At 37.7% G+C, this 21031-nt stretch overlaps 1 protein-coding gene across 5 annotated transcripts in view; it reads right to left on the bottom strand.

Annotated features, from left to right (window-relative positions):
• The window catches only part of PLEKHA7 (pleckstrin homology domain containing A7), a 171478-nt gene that overhangs the window by 56171 nt on the left and 94276 nt on the right, over positions 1 to 21031 (bottom strand). For 4 of the 5 annotated variants that reach the window (XM_063332307.1, XM_063332306.1, XM_063332311.1 and 1 more), the window contains 5 exons: positions 20523 to 20606; positions 11664 to 11775; positions 4653 to 4757; positions 2779 to 2851; positions 1687 to 1787 (listed from right to left, as the gene is read on the bottom strand). In XM_063332307.1, the coding sequence (XP_063188377.1) occupies positions 1687 to 1787; positions 2779 to 2851; positions 4653 to 4757; positions 11664 to 11775; positions 20523 to 20606 (475 nt within the window). The remainder of the gene's footprint in view (positions 1 to 1686; positions 1788 to 2778; positions 2852 to 4652; positions 4758 to 11663; positions 11776 to 20522; positions 20607 to 21031) is intronic. The other variant, XM_063332308.1, reaches the window with a different exon arrangement.

Consider the following 21031-nt stretch of genomic DNA (forward strand, 5'->3'; position numbering starts at 1 on the left):
TGCAGTTGCTTCTGGAAACGTTTAACTGTGATCACAACCACGGATTCTACTCTGCAGGAAAGGAGAGGCACAATTTGGCAGTGGTGACTTGAGAGCTTGCCTAAAGAACATGCTGCTTGGAAACTACATGTGTGTATGTGTGTCTCTGTGTGTGTGCGTGTATATATATACACGCACACACACAGAGGGTTTGGTTTTTTTCCCCCCTTATCACTGGTAGTGTTAAACTCGTTAACAATCCTAATAGACATTTGATTTAACATTTACAAACATCCTTTCAATAAAATAAAAAGCAGATATTTTTTTTCTGAACTCTAAAGCAACTAGGTACCATCGCTGCTTTCTTTATCTCCTTCCCAGACTGCACTAATAGTTATTCAAGAGCAGTAGAAGCCTAGAAGTACGTTAGGTCCTCTTCTTTCAGTTTGTGCTTCTTCCTAGGAAAAGGCCCTAGAAGAGGAGGGCCTGATGAATTACGCTCATTAAATATTAGAGTGGAATGTTTTTCTTAAACAAAGGTTCCTTTGTAGCGTGCCCTGCTATCTCACGTTCAATGCTTTTGAAAAAGTACAATAAACATTTCCACAAAGTGCACTGAGTCTTTTTTTAAACATATTTCCCAAGTTAATATTTGTTTAATAAATTTCAAACCATTATCCACTTGAAAATAGAACCCAAAGCAACAAAAGGCAGCCTACAGTTTTAAAACACCCAAAAAATCAAAATGCAAGACAAAGTCTAAGCTGAGCACACGTTCTTTGTAATTTCAGCACAGAACAAAATTTAAACAGAAAATTTCCTTCTAGACCTCCTAAAACATACCTGATCAAAACCTGATTTCTAAACTTTTTTTTTTTTGAAGTACATTGCTCATTTGCTTGACATAAAAACAGGTTCTGCTCCAAGTATCAGTAGCACTTAAATCTGCAACATACACTGGAGTTTCTAAACTTTGCCTTAGTGCTGCAGCTCAGACAATCAGAGTCAGGTTTCTCCAATGTCAAGAAGGAATGCATGTTTTATTTCATTTTCATAGGTTTTTATAACAAAGAACAGAACTGTAAATGATACGATTGATTAAAAAAAAAAAAAAAAAAGCCACAAAACCAAACGCAAAAACAATTGAGTATTTTTTCTTTAAAAAACTCCATGTCATGTAGGACAACTATTGCTCCCCCTCAAAAAAGGAGAAAAAAATTGATTACTCTTTTTCCCCTTGAACTGAGGAAATTATACATCAAAAGCTAGCATTGCCATTTTCTAACTGCAAGAATTGAGCTGATTCTTTTATTTAAAAAAGAACGCAATAACACCAAAAGACCGTCAGTCCACTATGAGATCAAGTACTCTATAAAGAAAAAACTGTCAATTTTTCTTTCAATTTGTAAACACTACTGGAACAACTTATCAATGCTAATTTATAATTTTAGAAACAGTATCTTTACTCACAGAGACATTACTCAGCTCTAAAGACACTTACATAGTAACAGATATATGAATGTAAATTCATAAGCAACAAAAAAAGTCCTATGTCACATTTGAGCAGGTAGTCAATAAACCTGTCTACTTTTAAAAAAATAATAAATAAAATGGGAAAGCGGATGACATTTCTGTTTACAACAGCATCTTTTCTAATGCAAATAAGCATTTTTAAATATGATTAACTAATAAGCTTTGTAACTGTACCTTAAAAGAAAATTTCCGATTTATGCGATCTTCAGGTCCAACTGGAGATATTACGTAACTAGGCAATGGTATGCTCCCCAAAACAGATTCTTCTCTGCTGTCTGTTGAATAAAAAAAATACAATCTAATTCACTGTACTTTTCAGTGGGGTAACAATACATTTTCCTTGATGGATGCACATACAACAGGCATTAAGTAGAAAGAAGAGTGGTTCAGACTGGATATAAGGAAAAGAATTTTCCCCGTGAGGACAGAGCGGCAGCAGAACAGGCTGACCAGGGTGGTTGTGCCATCTCCATCCTTGGAGGTTTTCAAGATCAGTTTGGGGTTTTGTTGATTTTCTTTTGGGAGGGGTTGATTTTTTTAGTTTCAGACAGAAGAATATGCTTTGAGAATAAAGCTTATCGTGAGAAATGAACTCTGACAGGCTGCATAACGCGATGGACCTTCCATTTAGCATTCTACATCTAGGCTAATTGCTATAATTAGGAAACCTCTATTACTGTTGGCTCTAAAGTGATCAGCAGCAGAAATGCAGTGCCTAGAAATATAAATTCCAAGTTTCATATTCCGTAATGCTTTCCCAAAATTGCAGCACACTACGCAATACCCAAAACTTCAAAATAACCTTATGTAATACCATTATTCCTAGTTCAGGCTAAGAGGGCATCTAACCTTTTTTGGTAGAAACACTGGATTCAGAGGTTCTCACTCTTACATTATCCCTTCGATTAAAGCTGCACCAATGCCCTGATCTGGCCACCGGGCATTCTCAACAAAGCATCTGTCCAAGTGCAAGCAAGTAGGTAAGAGAACGCAGACCAGAGATGGGATAAATCTTAAACTGGTATTGCTGCCAAATTTTTTTGCAGCATAACTCTTGCCATATATCATACAGCACACCCTTGTTCCCCGACTCTGGCCTGAAATTTGCGGTGCATTAAGGACATATGGATAAGGAACTGTTTCACTATGCATCTCCTCAGAATACCTAACTGTATCTGAAGAGTTCAATTAGTTCAATTAGCTTGCAATGTGATTTGAACAGGTGAGCTGTTACAGACTAACTCAAAAGAACTAGTATCTACTCACCTTTGTAGTAAAACAAACAATAATCAGCAAGCACAAACCATCGTCTTTTCCACAGTCGCATTCCAGAGCTATCCTGAAATGCAAGAAATATGATACACTTTTAATTTAAGGAAAGTAAACAGTTTATCATACCACACTGTACCTGTGAGTAGTTTAAAAGAAGTTTACCTAAATATGATATTAATTGCAAAAACAAGTGGTTCATATTTTAGTAAAATATTATGTACTAAGAAAGATAAGGAGCAAAACATTCAGCTATAAAATAATTAGGGTAGAATATTCAAGCCGTTAATTTTCATTAAGTAATTAAACTTGCATCCCCAACGAGCATTCAGATTAGCTTTCTACACAACCAATGCATATTTTATCTAGACAGATTTATCCTGCAACAAAGAAACAAAGTATGCATCTGGATGGCTAAATATCAACAAGGATGGCCTGTAGACCAAGATGAAAATCACTACACAGCTGTGAAGTATGACCTCACATTTCAGACAATGATCCCCTATAATTCTACGGTCAACCTCCCATATGTTATCCATGCCTAAAATGTAATTTAATCAAATATTCCTTAGGAACTAAAACAGGGTGCATATTGTGCAAATTTTAATGAAATATAATGTAATATGCCTGTGGAGATCTGTATATATCTCTCTATATATAACATATATCTCCTTGTCAAAATGAGCTATATATATACTGAAATTAATTTCAGAAGCTTGTAAAATTGCCAGGCTGTAATCTAAGCAAGTACAACTTACTCAGTTGAGGTAGGCTTTGATGAGACCAGCAGCACAGAAAACATCTTCAGGCTTTAAGTGCTTGCAAGTAGAGGAAAGGGGACAGAAGGAAATAGCTAGAGGAACATCACGTATACTATTTCCCTTCTTCTTTCTACCGTCATATTAAGTACACAAGGACTTTCTTCCCTTTACTTTTTCATGCTACATTGCTGTCAACACATACTGTGTCTGAGTACTTATTCTGTCCTGAAAACTAATGGACTTGGGTTGTGGATGTCAACAGAGTTGACAGCAGAATACAGCTCTCCACACAGGAGGAAGTGGATGGCTGTCAGCTGTTTCACTTTCCTGTATATGTAGAATCCTAATCGTAAGCCTTAGATTTCAGCCTTCTCCTACTCATCCCTAAACCTAGCTGCTGGATCTCTGGTGATAATCTCATGGACGCTGACTGCCAAATTAGAAGCAGGGAAGTATTCTCATACAACAAACAGCTTTATTCACTTTTTGCTCTCAAGGATGTGCTTCTGTCAGCTTAAGAGTTCAAGATGCAGCAGCTGTAAAATTATGTTTGTTGGGTGAAATCCTATAATCCAGCCTTTGGTTGGATACTAGCCTTGGTGACAGCAGTGTGTGGTGAACGTGTCCCTGTCTCCCTTCATTTTCTCCCTCCTGCTTCTGGAGAACAAAAGGCATATGGGTTGGAATTAAGCCTTTGATATGGGTATAAGGGCAGAAGCAAGCAAATGGAATAAGGCCTTGACGGCCAACCTCGGATTTATAGTGCATCCTGAAAGAGATTGAGATCAGCCTGATGGCAAGCCATCAGGATAAAACAGGGAAAAGAACCAGATTTAGACAATAAAGTTATAGCCTCAACATTTAACCATGATGGCGGTGATGTGCATCTATCATTGTTTACACGTCTGAATCATATCTGTAGGTAAAACTTGGTTTTCACACTTGCTGAGCACAAGCCCCTCATTACAGAAGCTTGTGGGAGCACCCAACACTGCCCTGCATCACCACCTTTGGAGCTTCTGTTTTTCTGGTTACTTGGTGGAAGGGACTTATTTTTACTTCGTGATTGCATTGAAGTATACGAACAGAAACAGATGATTCCATGCATACCTGTTTGTGTAGCCAGCCTCTTACTATAACAGGAACATTGGGATTCCTCCTGATAGCTTGTTCCCTCTTTCCAAAGCTATGAACTTTGTTTCCAGCCTTCACAATCTGTAAAGAAGTATAATGTAGCAGTGGTTTTTAAACTGCACTGAGACCCATTTCATATTACAAATAACCGTACTGCAATAATTCATACTTCATTACACAGTAACAAAGTATTTATAGCATTTTCAAGGGCGAGTAAATAGACAATGATATTTACAACACAGCAAAGTCAATCTCCCACTTTCATCAACCAATGCCAGGATGGGTTGCCAACTCCCAGCTGAACAGCAGCAGCACTGGTGACTCAAGTCTGAAAGGCAGAACTGCTGAAGTTTTAGTGTGCTTGGGCAGTATTTTTGAGTGTACTACAAAAGCTGTGTGCAAGTCTCTCTCTGCAACACGGTACAAGTCTCCTACACACACAGGACTTTGTGCGCATGAATCCTGCTTTTGCTGTTCATTCTTTGTGGGGGGTTTTGGTTGTTTTAGGTTTTCTTTCCTCTTTAAATTCAAACAACGTTGATAGCTCAATAAAATGTTTGGACTTTGACCCTGCAAACAAAAGGAGAAGACAGAATGACGCTGCTAAGGAGAGACCTAGACTGCAGTAAGTGGAAATCACAAGGTCTAGGTAATGGTTTGTGTTTTACTGCAACCTCAGTTTTGACTCACATGGGCAAAACTATTTCAAAAACAAATAAGGAAAGCCTATCAGTCCGTGAAAAAGACAGCAAGAATCTCTGGATGAATAACCTGCCTGTTCTTTTCCATTCTCAGCACAGTTTGCAACTGCAATTGCTTTAGGAACCTGAGGTGCACAGACCACCCTTACAGTTGCTCCCAACTTCTCCAAGGAAAGAGCTGTCCAGATTTGGACAGGATCCTCTCTGTCTCCTTCCTACAATGTCTCCTTTGTTTGAACCTCTTCTTTCTGTCAGCACATTTGTCACAAGCAAGGGATGATATCATAAAAATATCTCAGCGTACTGCTTCTACCAGTCAGGCAACATCTGGACCAGAAGACAGCAAAGATATTAATAAAATATTCTAGCAATATATAGAATCATAGAATGGTTTGGTTGGAAGGGACCATAAAGATCATCTAGTTCCTGCCCCCCTGCCATGGGCAGGGACACCTCCCACTAGACCAGGCGGCTCAAAGCCCCATCCAGCCTGGCCTTGAACACTTCCAGGGATGGGGCAGCCACAACTTCCCTGGGCAACCTGTTCCAGTGCCTCACCACCCTCACAGTAAAGAATTTCTTCCTGATACCTCATCTAAATCTCCCCTCTTTCAGTTTGAAGCCATTAAATGGATTCTGTTAATTTTGAGGCCAGGTTTTACTAGTCTGCGCTAAATTTCACACATTTCAGTAGTCATAAGCACACATCTTAACGCAGGATTAAGATAATAGCAATAATCAGTAAGAAAAAAAAAAAATCACTTTTTCTGTAGTGCTACAGCATGTAAAACAGCAATGTAGATTTAACACTCACAGGAGATATCAAGGGGCAGATTTTACTAGGCACTTTCCCCGAGGTCTGTTTACTGGGAAGCTGCATGCTGCTTGCAGCTCTGCTGAGAAGTCAGGTGAGCTGCATGTCAGGGCTCTTTCTGTGGAACACCCTGACACTTAGGAGACAGGAATAATGCCAAGCATGGGCTTTTCCCTAGGAGTAACACCTCGCCTGACACCTCAGGGACAGCCTGCACAAGATTTCTCCGCGGTCCAGGCCAGCCCAGGAGGATCACCCGAGCAGCCCCAGCTGTTCTAGGGCTGCACAAACCTATCAGGCCAGGCTGTAAACAGCAACAGGTTTCTGAGCTGATGCAACTGCCATTCCACTGGCAACAAGCAGTTCCCAGTAAAAGCCAGGTGAGGATGGTATCCCTGAGACCTCCCAGCCCATTTCTCTGCCGTTCCTATGCTACGACACTCAGCTGACAGGCTGCAGAGCACTAGCTTTGTGCAAACACAGCGTGTCAAGTATGACCACAAAATCTCTCTCTCAGACCTACAAGCAGCGAGTCTGAGACTAAAGGAAGGACGAAAGCTGATGTCAGGCATTTTGTGTTCGCTATTGAAAATATTTCAAAAGATAACTTGCGAACAACCTGTGTGCAAATATCGCTTTAAATGAACACACAAAGATGTATCATGAGGACAGCCGAGCTCTGAATGATCATATGATCATCAGGCCAAGCCATAGATATTTTCTTTTAAGACTTTAAAAAAAAAAATAAAAAAAATCAACAGTAATCAATTCAGTCAAGATTTTAAAATACTGTTGCCAAATGTTAGACGCAACAGCTACATTACAAGGGTGATGACAAATCATGAGGCCAAAACTGTTTAAGGCTCTGAAAGTCAAAAATCTATGCTTGAACATAAATCAATTTACAAAATGTACAGAATTTAGTTTCCTAGTTTTTCTTTCCCATATTTATCCTAGGAAGGGTGGATGACCTGAGGAACAGTTAAAGTATAGCTGATCTGGCTACAGCAGGGTTTAAATTTCATTTTTTCCTCAAGATGCCCTGTCAGTGACTAAGCACACTGATTCTCTGGCCTTATTTAATTTTAAAAAAATGTAGACCACAATGTAGAAAAGTCATCCTTGGATTTGGTCAAAAAGACCAAACAATTTCTATTACACGGGAGGGGGAAAAGTTTTCCTAAGGCTGTGTGTTCTTTATCAATACAATACCCATAGTAGAAACTAAAAATCATTTTATGGTGTTTTATGTAACTAAAATTTTCACATAATCTATAGAATTAATCATCTCATTCTGCTCTGGAATAAAACAAAGAATAACAGATACTGAATGGCATGCCTTGCTTCCACTGGCCAGAATAAAGTGTTATTTTTGAAGAAAAGATATATTTTAAAAAAATATTTCTCTGTACTGCAGTAGTCTTTTCCTAACTTAAAATATTCTGATGTCATTGTCGTGTGTTGAAAAATGCAGGTCAGAGCAGCTGCCTGTGTCACTGAAGACAAAGAAGTTGCTTTTGACTTCACTACATTTGTTATGCTGGCTTGTCTGTGAATGACTCATAAGTTTTTCCAAAAAACCCAAAATGTCAAGAGCCAAAATTTTCAAATCCCTTTTCATCACGGTGTCATCTTCTTCCTTACAGTAGCCTCTAGCTGGGGAGGAAAGTTGCTAACTTAATTATAAAATGTAATTCTCTTTTTTTCTAAAACTGGACAGTCAAAAAAAAAAAGTAAACAGCCTTTCATTTGGAACAGATTTTCTAAATAGCAAAAAGGAAGACTGTACCTTGGTAAAAATATGGATATATATATATACACACACACACATAAAAGAACACATAACTTACTTTCAATCTACAGGGAATTGAAAAAAAAAAAAAAACCAACCCACAACAAAACCAACCCACAAAACGCCCCACTTGTTTAACTCTACATCATAAACTCTTCCATTCAAAAAAATCTCACTGTTTTACTAACAAACGAACTCAGGAATCCTTTCAGTATCTCTAAGAAAATTAGACAAAATCCTTATTTTTCAGATAGGCAAACCTGAAACGCTCAGAAATTTATGCTCTTCATATTGCACATTCATCTACAGTGGCCCTGAATTAAACCCTGTGTTCTACACTCCAGCCGCAGGGAGTCCCACAGAGCTGGCATCATGGCATACACGTCACCATCGCCTGCTTCTCTCAACTGCTAGACCCATTCTTTATTTACTTGTTGTAATCCTCACCAGTTCACCTTGGAAAAATACCAGCAAACTATCTGCGTCATCAACAATTCAATTACTTCTCTTGCACAGAACCCATCCAAAAAATACTCTCAAAACATAGATAGTAATAAATACGTTACACTTCTGTCCTTTACGCTTTCGACTTGACCAAAGTATGGTGTAGCACAGTAACATTTACAAGCTTCCATTCACACCATCAGACGATTTAACAGACTAAATTCCAAATGTACCTTACTCTCAAACTGAAACAGATCTTTATTCCTCAATATCCTTCATTTGTAACAAATATAAATGGCTTTTAATATAGTTAATAACAGGGAAAAAATTACTCATCTGTAATTGAATTGGCTGTGAAAAAGCAGATCTTTGGGACAGAGAACAATTGTGGTTTATCAGCACATCCTTTTGCTGTTTATTTCGTCAGCTCCATATCCCTCAAATTTCAAAAGGAAGGATAGACTGCATTGGTCTAAAGTCTTCAGATGACTTATTCAGATAGTGACAGCACCAAAATGGTGGGGCCCACCCCAAGAACCTATGTGCATTTCTGCAAAACTGCCCATCTCAGCTGTCTTACAAAGTGAAGCCTTAAATATTTTATATGCACATCAATGGAACATAATGACATTTTGATAAGTATAAGTGTCATTTTGGTTTCTCCTTTTTCTTCTTTCCAAAATGCTCCTCTCATTGTACACTGTAAAACTGACACTGCTGGAAAGAACATGTGAAATTCTCTTTCCAAATAATTACTTTCTATTTCAGAAGATTTAGTCAATCCAAGCTCAGACTTGACCACTGCAACAAGCAAGCCAATAGTCTTCATCTCTTTCATCTCGAACTGAGAATGACAAATCTGCTGTACAGCTGGCAGCTTACCTTCCCCCTCCACCCCAAATGTAGCAATTCTTAGCTGTCAACTTTCTGCAGAATAACCAAGTGGAAAGCCATGTACCTCTTCCTGCACTTTCTGATTTGGTGCTACTTCAATGTGCATAGCTCTATATAAAAATCAGTTTGAATTTGGCCAACATTCCAACCCTGTACTTACATAGTTCTGTGATGGCATTTGCAGGACAAACCTATGAAAGCATTTCATAAGAGATAATAATTAGCTGTGGGTATGTAGCTAGAGACCTTTGCCAGGACAAACAGAACGTGTCTCTGGCTTCATGACTGTGTCTCACATCTGCATCTGGGAAGCCACTCTTTGAAAGAATGATTATGGAATTAATGGAAGAAAACATCTAGAAAGAGATGAAAGGATCTTAAAATCTACTCTCAACGTGCCAGAAGTTAACCTCAAAATGGAGGACACAGGTTATTCACTTTACAGTCTTTGTTCTCGTTGTTAATTAACTTGAATTAATTTTGTGTTAGGCTGTGAAGGAATTCAACAGAATTCTGACTCTACAGAACGAGAGGAGTGATTTCAAGCCTGGAAACACATGCAATGATGAAACAAAACACATATAAGAAAGATGTCGATTCTCTGTCTTACTCAAAATTCCATTAAAGTACCTACTGAGGGCCTGCAGCAGGATGCATCTTATATAAACAAATTTGGTGGAGAAGAAAAGTACAGACAAGTGCTTTACAAGAGCTATATTCAAAGTCTAAAGCTGCCACGTATTAAAAAAATGCCACATCTGGGAGCCTGCCAGAAGCACGAGTGGCCACACTTAGACTGCACTGCAATCAAAACAGAAGCAGAGACCAAAACTAGACCAACTGAAGTTTCGGGAGGTGATTCTGCATATTCTCCAAGCTGTGATGGAAAGAGCATTACCCTCACCTTTAGCCATGCAGTTCTGATGTGTCCAGTGACCTAGCTTCTAGCATGTGGGTGGCCCTGTAAATTGTAATCAGTGACCATTTTTGATCTCACTGCTTTGCAAAGCCTGATTAGATCAATGCAAACACATAACAAAGGGAAGCAGCAGGAGCAGGTGACAATGCATGCTTTTTGGCACAAGGGGGATGCTGGGTAAGTTAAAGCCAGCTGCATCACTGGAGAAATCCCAATCTCAATGCAGAGTATCAGGTCCCCATTAAGTCTGCTGGTTTTAAGAGCGAAAAAATGAGCCTTCTCCCTCTAATGCTGGCTTTAAAAAAATCAGAATAAGGAGGATAAATACAGTAAACACAAATGCCCAAGTACTTTGGATAAGTTCAACTGTTGCAATATCAAAAAGAAACATATCAAGTAACTCAGGTAACCTAAGTTTACTGTTTTCAGTGATAACTTTACCTAGCACTTTAAAGCTATACGTATCCTTGAAATTTGACACATGACAATCTTTACATTGGTCGAATAAACTATACATTTTTAGATTTTAATGAAATTGTTTTCATATCCAATATTCACCCAAGCTATTCAAAACATTAGAAAAAGATTTTAAGTGATTCCAACTCAATAAAAATATCTTTGCAATCAATTTGGCAAAATCCTTTCTTCAACTCAATTACTTAACAGGCTTCACATCTTTGCATTTAAAAAACCACTGAGGTTTAAAAACTGCAGGCAAAGTTAAGAAATCTATCTTATCTCCGCTAATTCTTCCAGTATTTTTTTGCTTCTTTTTACCCAGCCCCCACCCAATCTCACTGTACTGTAATTTACTGTAAGGTCAAAGAAGCATCAAAATAGTTGGTGACACTTCAAGAACAGTATTTTATTATATTTTGTGCAATAATAAACTCAGGCCCTTTGTCAATGCCAAATAATGGATTTTCCTATTAGTAAACATTCTGTGTGTAAACTTGGTGTGTGTACTGTTTGTGCACTACAGTGATGGCAGAAAAGGACCCACGCTGCTACTGAGAGGAGGAACAGCAGTAACGTTTCATGGAAAAGAAAGAACTGCAAATTACAGTTCCTGGTATTCCGCAGCATTTTTCACCCTATATCCTGGACTATCCAAAGGCTTGCCAGAATACTAGTATTACATATACTTACTTCCACTCTTAAGAAGCCTCTCAAACTTTGTATGTCACAATAATCGCTATTTTTTGAATTACCATTCAACACTGTCTTGTGGGTATATGGTGTTCCTGTGCTGTAAAAAGGTTTTTGCTTGGGTAGAAGATATTACCTCTTCTTTGAGGTAAGTTATTAGACTTCGAGTCTCAACCCACTGTCCTATTAAAATCAGCATTAAAAGAGTATTGGATTTAAAGTGAGTGAAGTTCTAATCATCAAGCTTGTTTTAACAATAGCATTTTTCCTTTACCTTAGAGACAGGTTTTGTATCAACGGCGGATGTAGTTACTGCAGTGGATGTTTCACTGACCATGCTTGAAGGTCTTTGGTTTATTTCTTGCTTGGACATAGATGAATTCTGTCTAGAAAACAAACAAAACCAGATAATCTAATGCACATTGTTTCAAACAGTCAGCTTTACCTTTTTATATTTAAGATTCACAGTAAGCAAATGAATGACAGGTCAATCAAACATATCCCATGCATCTAAAACTTCCTTTGCAGCACCCCTATTATTTTGATTTCAGGTATTTCTCAAGCAGATGCTGCCAGTGACATCTGATGACTGATATTTGCCAATGTATTAGGAGGAAGAAACCTGCCAAGGTGTCTGCAAATCCAGCCGAGAATCAAGATATAACAATGAGCACTCAGAGAAGATAAGGCAATGCAGAGAAACTCAATTGTGACCAATTTAAAGGCTTAGTTGCAAACAGGTGGAAAAGCCTGTACTGGGGAGGGAAGGACAGGAGGCAGCATTTTGCAATAACTGGCTTCTTATTTAAAATCAAAGCGAGACTAGCCTACTGTTAGATCTTGCACTAACTTAATGTTAGATCTCTGAACCTGCCCAAAATGTGATTCATACTACAATATGAATTATTAAAATACCTTTTAAGTGAAATGGTGCAATTCGTGGCAGATACTGTTAGAAATAAATGACTTCTGAGTCATACTGAGATTCACGAAATCTTGATAACTAGCTCAGATGAAGATACCCGTTAAAAGCATACCATAAGAACACGTTCAACAAGTAAGAATTCAGCACTGCTGCCCAGTTGAAGAAATAAGAAGGTAAATGAAGTACAAAATCTTGTGGAATCCAACAAGCATGTTGTGAAGAGAAGCCTCAGCAGCCTTGACAACAAGTTGTGAATTAAACCCACATGTGGTATTTTCAAAAATCATTGACAACATATTTTAGCAAATTGTATTTTAGGAACAAGTAGCAATACAATCACATCAGAAAAAAAAAAAAAACAAAACAAAGCAAACTATTAACAAAAGACATACAAGCCATGACAAACCTTATGGTTGCTACTATCAAAATTCAACCGCATTCTGAAAAGAATAGAGTAATCCTGAGCAGTTACCACTCATAAGAACACAGAAGAGTGTGTGATTGTAGTAGCTCAACACAGGTTTTAACTGAGGACAAAGCATTTGCCACCATTGCTCTTCCTCAGTTACAACTTGAACAATTACCTGTGTCCAAAAGCTTTTGTAGTTGATTTGGTGTCAGGGAGAGCACATTTTTCCATTTGTGACCACACAGTTTTAATTAAGCTTGCGAGGAAATAACACAACTTTTCGGTTATGCCTTGCTTATCTGGCATAAAATACCTTCTTTCTAGCTTTCATACATAAGCTCAGGTCCAAGATATGAGAACAAACTACAGCAAGTCCCTAAAATCCCTGGCCAGACTTTAATGCACGAGAGCTTCATCATGTCAGTTTGAGTCAATTTGCCTTACCTCTCACAAATCAGGTACCCTACTTCAGCATTTAATCAGCCTTAGGAATATCCAGTTTCAGCAAAGAGCAAATTAAGACACTTCCCGTATATTACGCTGCCTGACTAAGCTATTTCTGTTGATCAGCCAGTCTTATTATCTGCTTTTGACTCTGTTCTCACTTGTTCCCTTCCCACTCTATAAACTTTCAGAACAAGTAAAAAATGCAGACTTAAAACATGCCTGCATCTTACTTGGAAAACCATCTCACTCGCCTTTTCCTAATAGTTACTTATCAAAAAGGTTCTATTTCCCTGCTTGAGGCAATTAAACAGAGAGTAGGTATTTCAATGCGGGAGGAACACTAACAGAGATGTGACAGTGTTCTACTTTGCCTCCTCAAAAGGAATTTAAAGGATTAGATTTGATATCATCAAGAAGGCCACTAGAACTGAGTTGCAAAAGTATGAAAACAAAACACATCCAAAGAAAATATTTTGGCCTTAGAAGACAGAAACTTTCTCTTCTTCCCTTGAGGTTTAGATTCTTTACAATGTCCACACCACAAACTATTGAGTTTTATACTGTAGGACAGTCGCACGATATATGTTATTTTCCAGATACCCACTGAGGCAAGGATAAGAAAGAAGTGCAGGGAAGAGGAGATAGCACATAATGTCCAGAAAATCTGTAGGCTTTCCAGGCTATAGATAATCTGATTAGATTATGTTTCTCTGTAGGCTTTCCAGGCTACTGATAATCTGATTAGATTATGTTTCTTCATTTTATAGAATAGCTATTTCATAGAGATCTAACTTCTTCAGGAAAGCTAAAAATGAAAAATAAAATTTAACTTTCAAGAAGTTGGAATTAATTTTTACCAATAAAAGCATTAATATGGAAAGAAAAACAGCCCCAGAGGAATGGTTTTAATCTACAAATTAGGGTAGGCAAACTCAGATTGAACAGATTTTCACTATTCCACAAAATACTGTTTTCACGGTAGCTTAAAACACACTGCAGGTTGGGTTTTTTTTAAATAAAAATTTAGAACTACAGAGGAAGATAAGCTTTATATGTTTAACAAGACCATTACTATCAGGAAATCACAATGCAATACAGAACCATAAACACATACTTTCTAAGCATTTATAATTTGACCATTTAGCAATTTCTCTTCCACTTGCTACTGAAAATGATCATTGCCAATAAATCAAGCTTTCCTTTTCTAGAAGTACCAAGATTAATGATGAACTTCAACTGGGAAAAGAACAAATTCAGAAGGAGAAAAAAGTTTTTTTTTTAAAAAATGTAAGGGTGTTGCGAGGTGGAAGAACTCAAATAGCCATCAAAAGAGACAGTGAGCCCATTGAAAGAGAAAATAGATTATTGTTCTCCTAAAAAACCACCTTCGGCAGCAAACACTAGTGGTCCAAACTTTCTGTACCTGAGATATAACGGAAAACACCAAACAACATTGAAAATGAATTGGAGAACTCACATATAGAATTTCAAGAATAAAAGAGATTTGCCTGAAATCAGAACATAACAAAACTCAAGTATGCAAGTCTTAATAGCCAATTAATATTCTCAGTCTGTTTTTAAAAGCAAATAAAAATACATAGAATATGCAGAATTACCTGAAACATCCCAGCACGTTAATAGAGTTAACACTGTCCTAATAGTATTTACAGATTCATCTTTAAAAATAAGTGACTACAGCATTTACTCTGTGCACTCAGAAACATTAGTTCAGAACCATTATTACCAAAGATGTTTGATAATATTTGTTATCCAAGATACCCCATTCTGGGGTATTTACATTCGGAGCTCCAGTCCCCTGTAAATTTTTTTTTTAAAAATACTTGAAAATAATACTCTATATAGTATCTCCTGTCAAGTGACTCCCTGCTCTACTCAAACAGTGTCAGTATGTCTACAAAAATTACATTGACTAGCTAAAAAAAATTACATGGCCAGTATTTGATTTATTTAAAAAAAAAAAGCAAACAAACACTGAACAACGACAACAAAACTATTACTTCAGTAGCCCATATTGGAAATGCAATACTCACGAGAGAGCACATTCCTTTTCTCTAAAGGATCATAAAGATCAGTCGACTTAGAAGATCCACATTCATAGCAGCAACTCAAAAAGTTTATTTTGTTGGAACCAAATAGGACACAATAACATCATGCCAATCTAGCTTTAATACTAATAAATTTCCTATTCATCTAGATAAAAATTTAACTGTCCTAGTATTTCTATACATGTAAACATGGCAGATGTTTATTTTGGGGCTGTTTGGGTTTCCTCCTTTCTCTCCACCTGATATTTTTGCTGCTATAGTAACCAAATGCAATAGACAAAATAAGATGGCTCTCTCCCCAGAGGTGATATACAGGCTTTACCAGCTGCACAAAAAACAGGCAAAGAAGAAGATAACACTCATTGGATTAGCCACGGTATTTTTTTTTCTATATTTCTACATTTATGAAGAAGTCTTATCTTTTTTAAGTACTATCTTCTCACTTGCAAACATACTACTGTCACAAATATATTATAAAGCTTCTAATACACAGCTACTAGTATTTCGCAACAGATACAGGTAGATAAATGTCAGTAAATGCCTCCTTCTTCCTTTCTGTATACAATTATTTAAAGAACTGTTATTTAAAGAAAGATAAGAGAGAAGGAATCTAAACATTATGTACATCTATCCTAAATAATTCTACCACAGATTTTTCAGAGAAATGTGCATATAACAATGTGGTTAAACTAAAATCTAACACCTGTCTGGCAGCCTTATCATTAATGCTCATTTTTCCATTGGTTGTTTAGGAAAGGTCCCCTTGTGGATTAAGCGTTCATTAAAAACATGGAAGTAAAGCACAGAAATTAAGAGACAGTTGTGAAATGGAGGGAGGCTATCAGAGGGACTTCCCGTACAGACAAGGTGTTCACATTATTTAGAAGTGATCCTGAAAACTATGAAGTGACTAAGTCAATAGAGGACAAAGATTATTCTGGACAAAAACTGAAATGCTGACAGGAGCAGATAGAAAAATAATCCTAAAATATGAGTAACCATGTGATAAGATGCCAAACTGAATTCAGTGTCAACAACAGAAAACTCATTTAAAGGTGGAAGAAATTAAAAACATCTCTGCATCTTTTATTGCTCAAAAGAAAATTGGCAATATGAGGAAAAGGGTATTTTTAAATCTTAGCACAATGAGTAACAGCAGCCAAATTATGTTAAGAATTATTAGGAAAGGAATACAGAAGAAAAAGTACAATTACATTATTATAAAAAACAATAAACTCATACGTTGAATACTGCATTCAGTATTCAGTACTGTAACCAATCACTCCATCAGAAAAAAAAGACAAATATAAAAGCCTCATACAGAAAAGAGAGCGCTCAGGCAGAGGTAGTGAAAGGTACAGAACACACGTCCCACACACTAAGTGACCAAAGCTGCAAAGCTCGGAAAAAATAAAATGAGAGGTGGGGATTTGACAGTATTCTCAGCTAAGAATGGGTTAGGAAATATTAATCACCATTTCTCAAAAAAAACTCAGACTAAATAAGAACACATTTAGGAAGAAGGAAGATCATAAGGATTAAAAGATAATGTAATTCAAAATTTATAGGTTCCAGGCAATACTCTTTGTTTTTATCCTCCAGTTACAACAGAGTTGAGGAAATCAGATTTTGGCTTAAAATCCAAGATTGATATGATATTGTTTAAAAGGGGAAATGCCTTAGGAAAAGACTAGTGAAATATAGCCTCAGTCTTCCACTTAAAGTATCCAATTCTCATTCAATCAAGTGAGGCAAGGGCGTCTGGTTCGTAACTGACTCATAAACAAGCTAGGATTACATCACTTATTGACATCATTTTCCAAAACTTCGTTTCAAATCTTCCTGCCAGAACATTGCTTCCTGGATGAGAAATGGCCAGAGCAGTCTGTACAGTCATCATTTCTGGATTACTGCAAATTATTTTTCTGACGTTAAACGTGTCCTTTTAATAGACACAATTGTTGCAGCCTGAAAAAGTTTGTGCTTACAGCTCCCCAGTAGCTCCCAGTCAACATCTGTGACAACTCCTGGCTTTGGCCCTATTTTTAAATTAAAATCAACCTGTAAGTAATAAATCACGTCACAACAGCACTGAAGAACAAATTGCTGTTTATGAAACCGTTAAGAGTGCTACTACTTCAGACAGTAACGCTATCTGAATTCTTCAGCTATAGAAAAGTCTTCAGCTTTAGAAAAAAGTACTCTTGGTCAAAAGGATCCCATGATGGAAAGTTTCCACAGACCACGCAAATCCAGAGACTCTTTCTGATGGCAAACTCATTTCATCACAAGATACTATCTACAATACTGATTCTAAACTAATACGGGATCAACACCACCGATACCAAACAAATCCCTGATGCCCAAGGGAAAAGAACTGAAAACAGCATAGCCGCATTGCGATTCCTAGGCCTAAAGCCAGGGAGGTGCTAACAGCACCTTTGATTTCAGCAGAGACATCCACGTGTGACAACAGTGTCGTTTGACAAGAATTCAGATATGACTGTAATGAACAGCATCTGAGTAAAACCTACACTGTCGCACAGAAGTGGTACAAAGCTAAGGAAACTAGAGCATCCCACGCACTTGAAAATGACATCTTTAAAGTAATTTGAACTGCTACATTAAAATAATCTAATTTTAAAAACACTCTGTATGTACTTCAGGCCAATAATGAAGATCACAAAAATGTTCTCACAAAGACTGTTTCCTGAGTAGTCAGTACAAACGCATACTCTTTATCTCCCTCCAGCCATTCCCTCCCCTTTTAGAATAAAAACCACCTGTCTCTCTTAATTCTACTACATTGTAAGATCTTTTTCCCCGCTTTTGATACCATCTCAGTGTAAATGAAGTCTAGAGATGACAAGTTCTGCCCATTCATCTGATTGCCCTCCAAATAAACACCTTAATTTCTCTTCCAAAAAAGTTTCTAACGCACACAAAAGATCACTAAAACCATGTGCCATCAGCAAGTTGTTCTTTCAATTCTGCTTTTAATATTTTATCTGCTATCAGGATTACAAAACCAGAAACAGCCCAGGGAAGTGTGACTAACCCAGGGAGGCACTCCAAGCTTCTATCCAAACACCTATTTTCTCTTACACATGTACAAACTTTTTTTTATTTTAAACTTCATCGAACCTTTGAAACAGATTAAACAAAAATGAATTAATGGGTGGAAGTTGGAACACAGATGCACAGTGGCTGTTGTCCATACTGTCTTTGAGAATTGCTCCATTGCAAGATACCCATTCTCCTCACTAAATGACTTGGAGCAGCTTGTTTGTAACGAGCCAAACCCCTCGTGAGCAGCAAGTCACCCTCACCCACATAGCACACAACACCTGGGGTGACCTCCAGCTCAGCAGCCATCCCACAGTACTAACCCACAGATTAGTACCTAATTGCAGGCCTCTCCCACACACTGCAAACTATGCCCAACATTCTATTTCATGCTAGTTCTCAGCCTGGGCCTTAACATAGGATTGGCCCTTGGATTTGATTTGGGGTTTGGGGAGGGCAGCCGTTTAGTTGGGTTTTGTCGGGGTTTTGTTGCTATTGTTGTTTTTATTTGGTTGGTTTGTTTTTTAAACCATATGAGAAGCAGTTCTCAGGGCTGTACTGGAAGGTCTGAGCAGAAGGCTGTACAGTCATCCCCCTGTACTCGGCACTGGTGAGACGCCACCTCAAGTACTGCGTCCAGTTTTGGGCTCCTCACTACAAAAAAGACACTGAGGTGCTGGAGCAGGTCCAGAGAGGGGCAACAAAGCTGGTGAGGGGTCTGAAGAACAAGTCTTATGAGGGAGCTGGGATTGTTTAGCCTGGAGAAAAGGAGGCTGAGGGGAGACCTTATTGCTCTCTGCAACTACCTGAAAGAAGGTTATAGAGAGGTGGGCATCAGTCTCTTCTCCCAAGTAACAGGTGATAGGACAAGAAGAAATAGCCTCAAGTTGCACCAGGGGAGGTTTCGATTGGATATTAGGAGAAATATTTATACTGAAAGGGTTATTAAGCATTGAAACAGGCTGCCCAGGGAAGTGGTTGAGGCACCATCCCTGGAGGTATTTAAAAGACGGGTAGACGTAGTGCCTAGAGATATGGTTTGGCCATGGTTTTTGTCAGTTTCAGGTTCATGGTTGGACTAGATGATCTGAAAGGACCCTTCCAACCTAGGCGATTCTATGATTCTATGACTTCTCCCTTCCTCTCCAAGCCCACAACAGAAGACATTGCCAGAAAAGCCTCAGTCTCCTAGGAGTCTCATATGGCCCTCCTCTGGGCCTCATTTTTCTTAATGCTATACTCCTTTAAATTAAATGTAAAGCAAAGTAAACGTCACATTATTTGAAACATAAAGTGTTCAGAATTGTGCCAGCAGCCATAAAAACCACCACATGCAGGCCATCACATCATGATGCCCAGTCTCGGTGATGCATGAAGGGCTAGAAGCTGCTTAAACAGTGTTGGAAGACCAGGCTGGAAAAGAAAAAGCTATCTAGTGGTGTCCCATTCCTCTTGCCCTTTAGAGTGGTTTTAGAAGTGATGTAGAACTTTCTCCTAGCCTCCATCTACAGAAGATATCCAGTCGTTCCATTACAGAAGGGATTCCAGGAGCAATCTAGTACACAGCAAGGATGACAGGAGTAGTTAAGTCCTACAGTGAAACAGGGAGTGATCCAAACCAGTACCAAAGATGTGCCAAGATACACCAGTTTGAACACATGCATTTTTTTTTTATTTTATTTTATTTTTTAAAGTCAGGGAATCAAGATAAAATATGCTGGAAACTAATATGTACGATTCTATTTCTCTAGAATAAATTGAAGAATGTGTCATCAAAAAAATGTTAATAAATACCAGCCCAAGACAGGGAACATAGAAGATCTAAGGCATAAGAAAACGAAGAAATTACAATGGAAGCTAGTAATATTTTGTGTATTTCAGTTTCAGTACAAACTTTCCAGTTTGCTCTAAAGACATTTTACATTTATGTTGTGTATATTTAACATTTATATAAGATCCTATTTATATTGCCTTTTTTGTTTGTTTGGCAGGAGGTGGGGTGTTGATTGTTTGATTTTAAAGATTTGATAACGATTTTCTCTCGAGCTCTAATGTGGAACAGTGCTAGAATCAAAAACACACTATCACAATGAGAAGTAAATTTTTAAGCACAAGCCATCTCCATGACATTTTTGCTACAATAACAGAAGAACTGTCAAACTACTGAACTACGGCAGGTTATTCTTTTAGATCTCTTGACGTGGGTATAAAACTACTTACTCTTCTCGCAAAATAAATTCAATATTTTCTGGAGAAACCTGTCCTGTCACAGGATGTCTAAATGACGTGGTCTGCTGATTATGGCTGAAAGGAAAAAAAAAAAAAAGAAAAAAGAAAAAAGAAATTAATATTGGTAAATGTAAAATGTATCTATGATCTCTAAAAGGCAGAACATATTGATGCTTTGCTGCTGCTACTCCGGGAATTAAACATATTTCTGAGGTACTCTTCAAACCATAAATGTTTTCAGTTCCTTCCTGCATTCTTGTCGACTTTGCCAGTGGCATACTGTACCATTTAATTATTAAACAGGTTAATGTTTTAAAAGCAAACTAGCTGCAATCCTTAGTTAGGGAGACACACTTGAATTTATGATTATTGACACCTGACTTTTACCAGATTATTAAACATAGCATAGAAATTACACAACATAAATTACTGATTTGTATTTCTGTAAATTTCACAGAACAGAACCAGTAGAATAATTTAAAGTGTTGCTGGACAACACT

Source organism: Chroicocephalus ridibundus, chromosome 4 (assembly GCF_963924245.1).
Source record: "Chroicocephalus ridibundus chromosome 4, bChrRid1.1, whole genome shotgun sequence".
NCBI classification, from domain to species: Eukaryota; Metazoa; Chordata; class Aves; order Charadriiformes; family Laridae; genus Chroicocephalus; species Chroicocephalus ridibundus.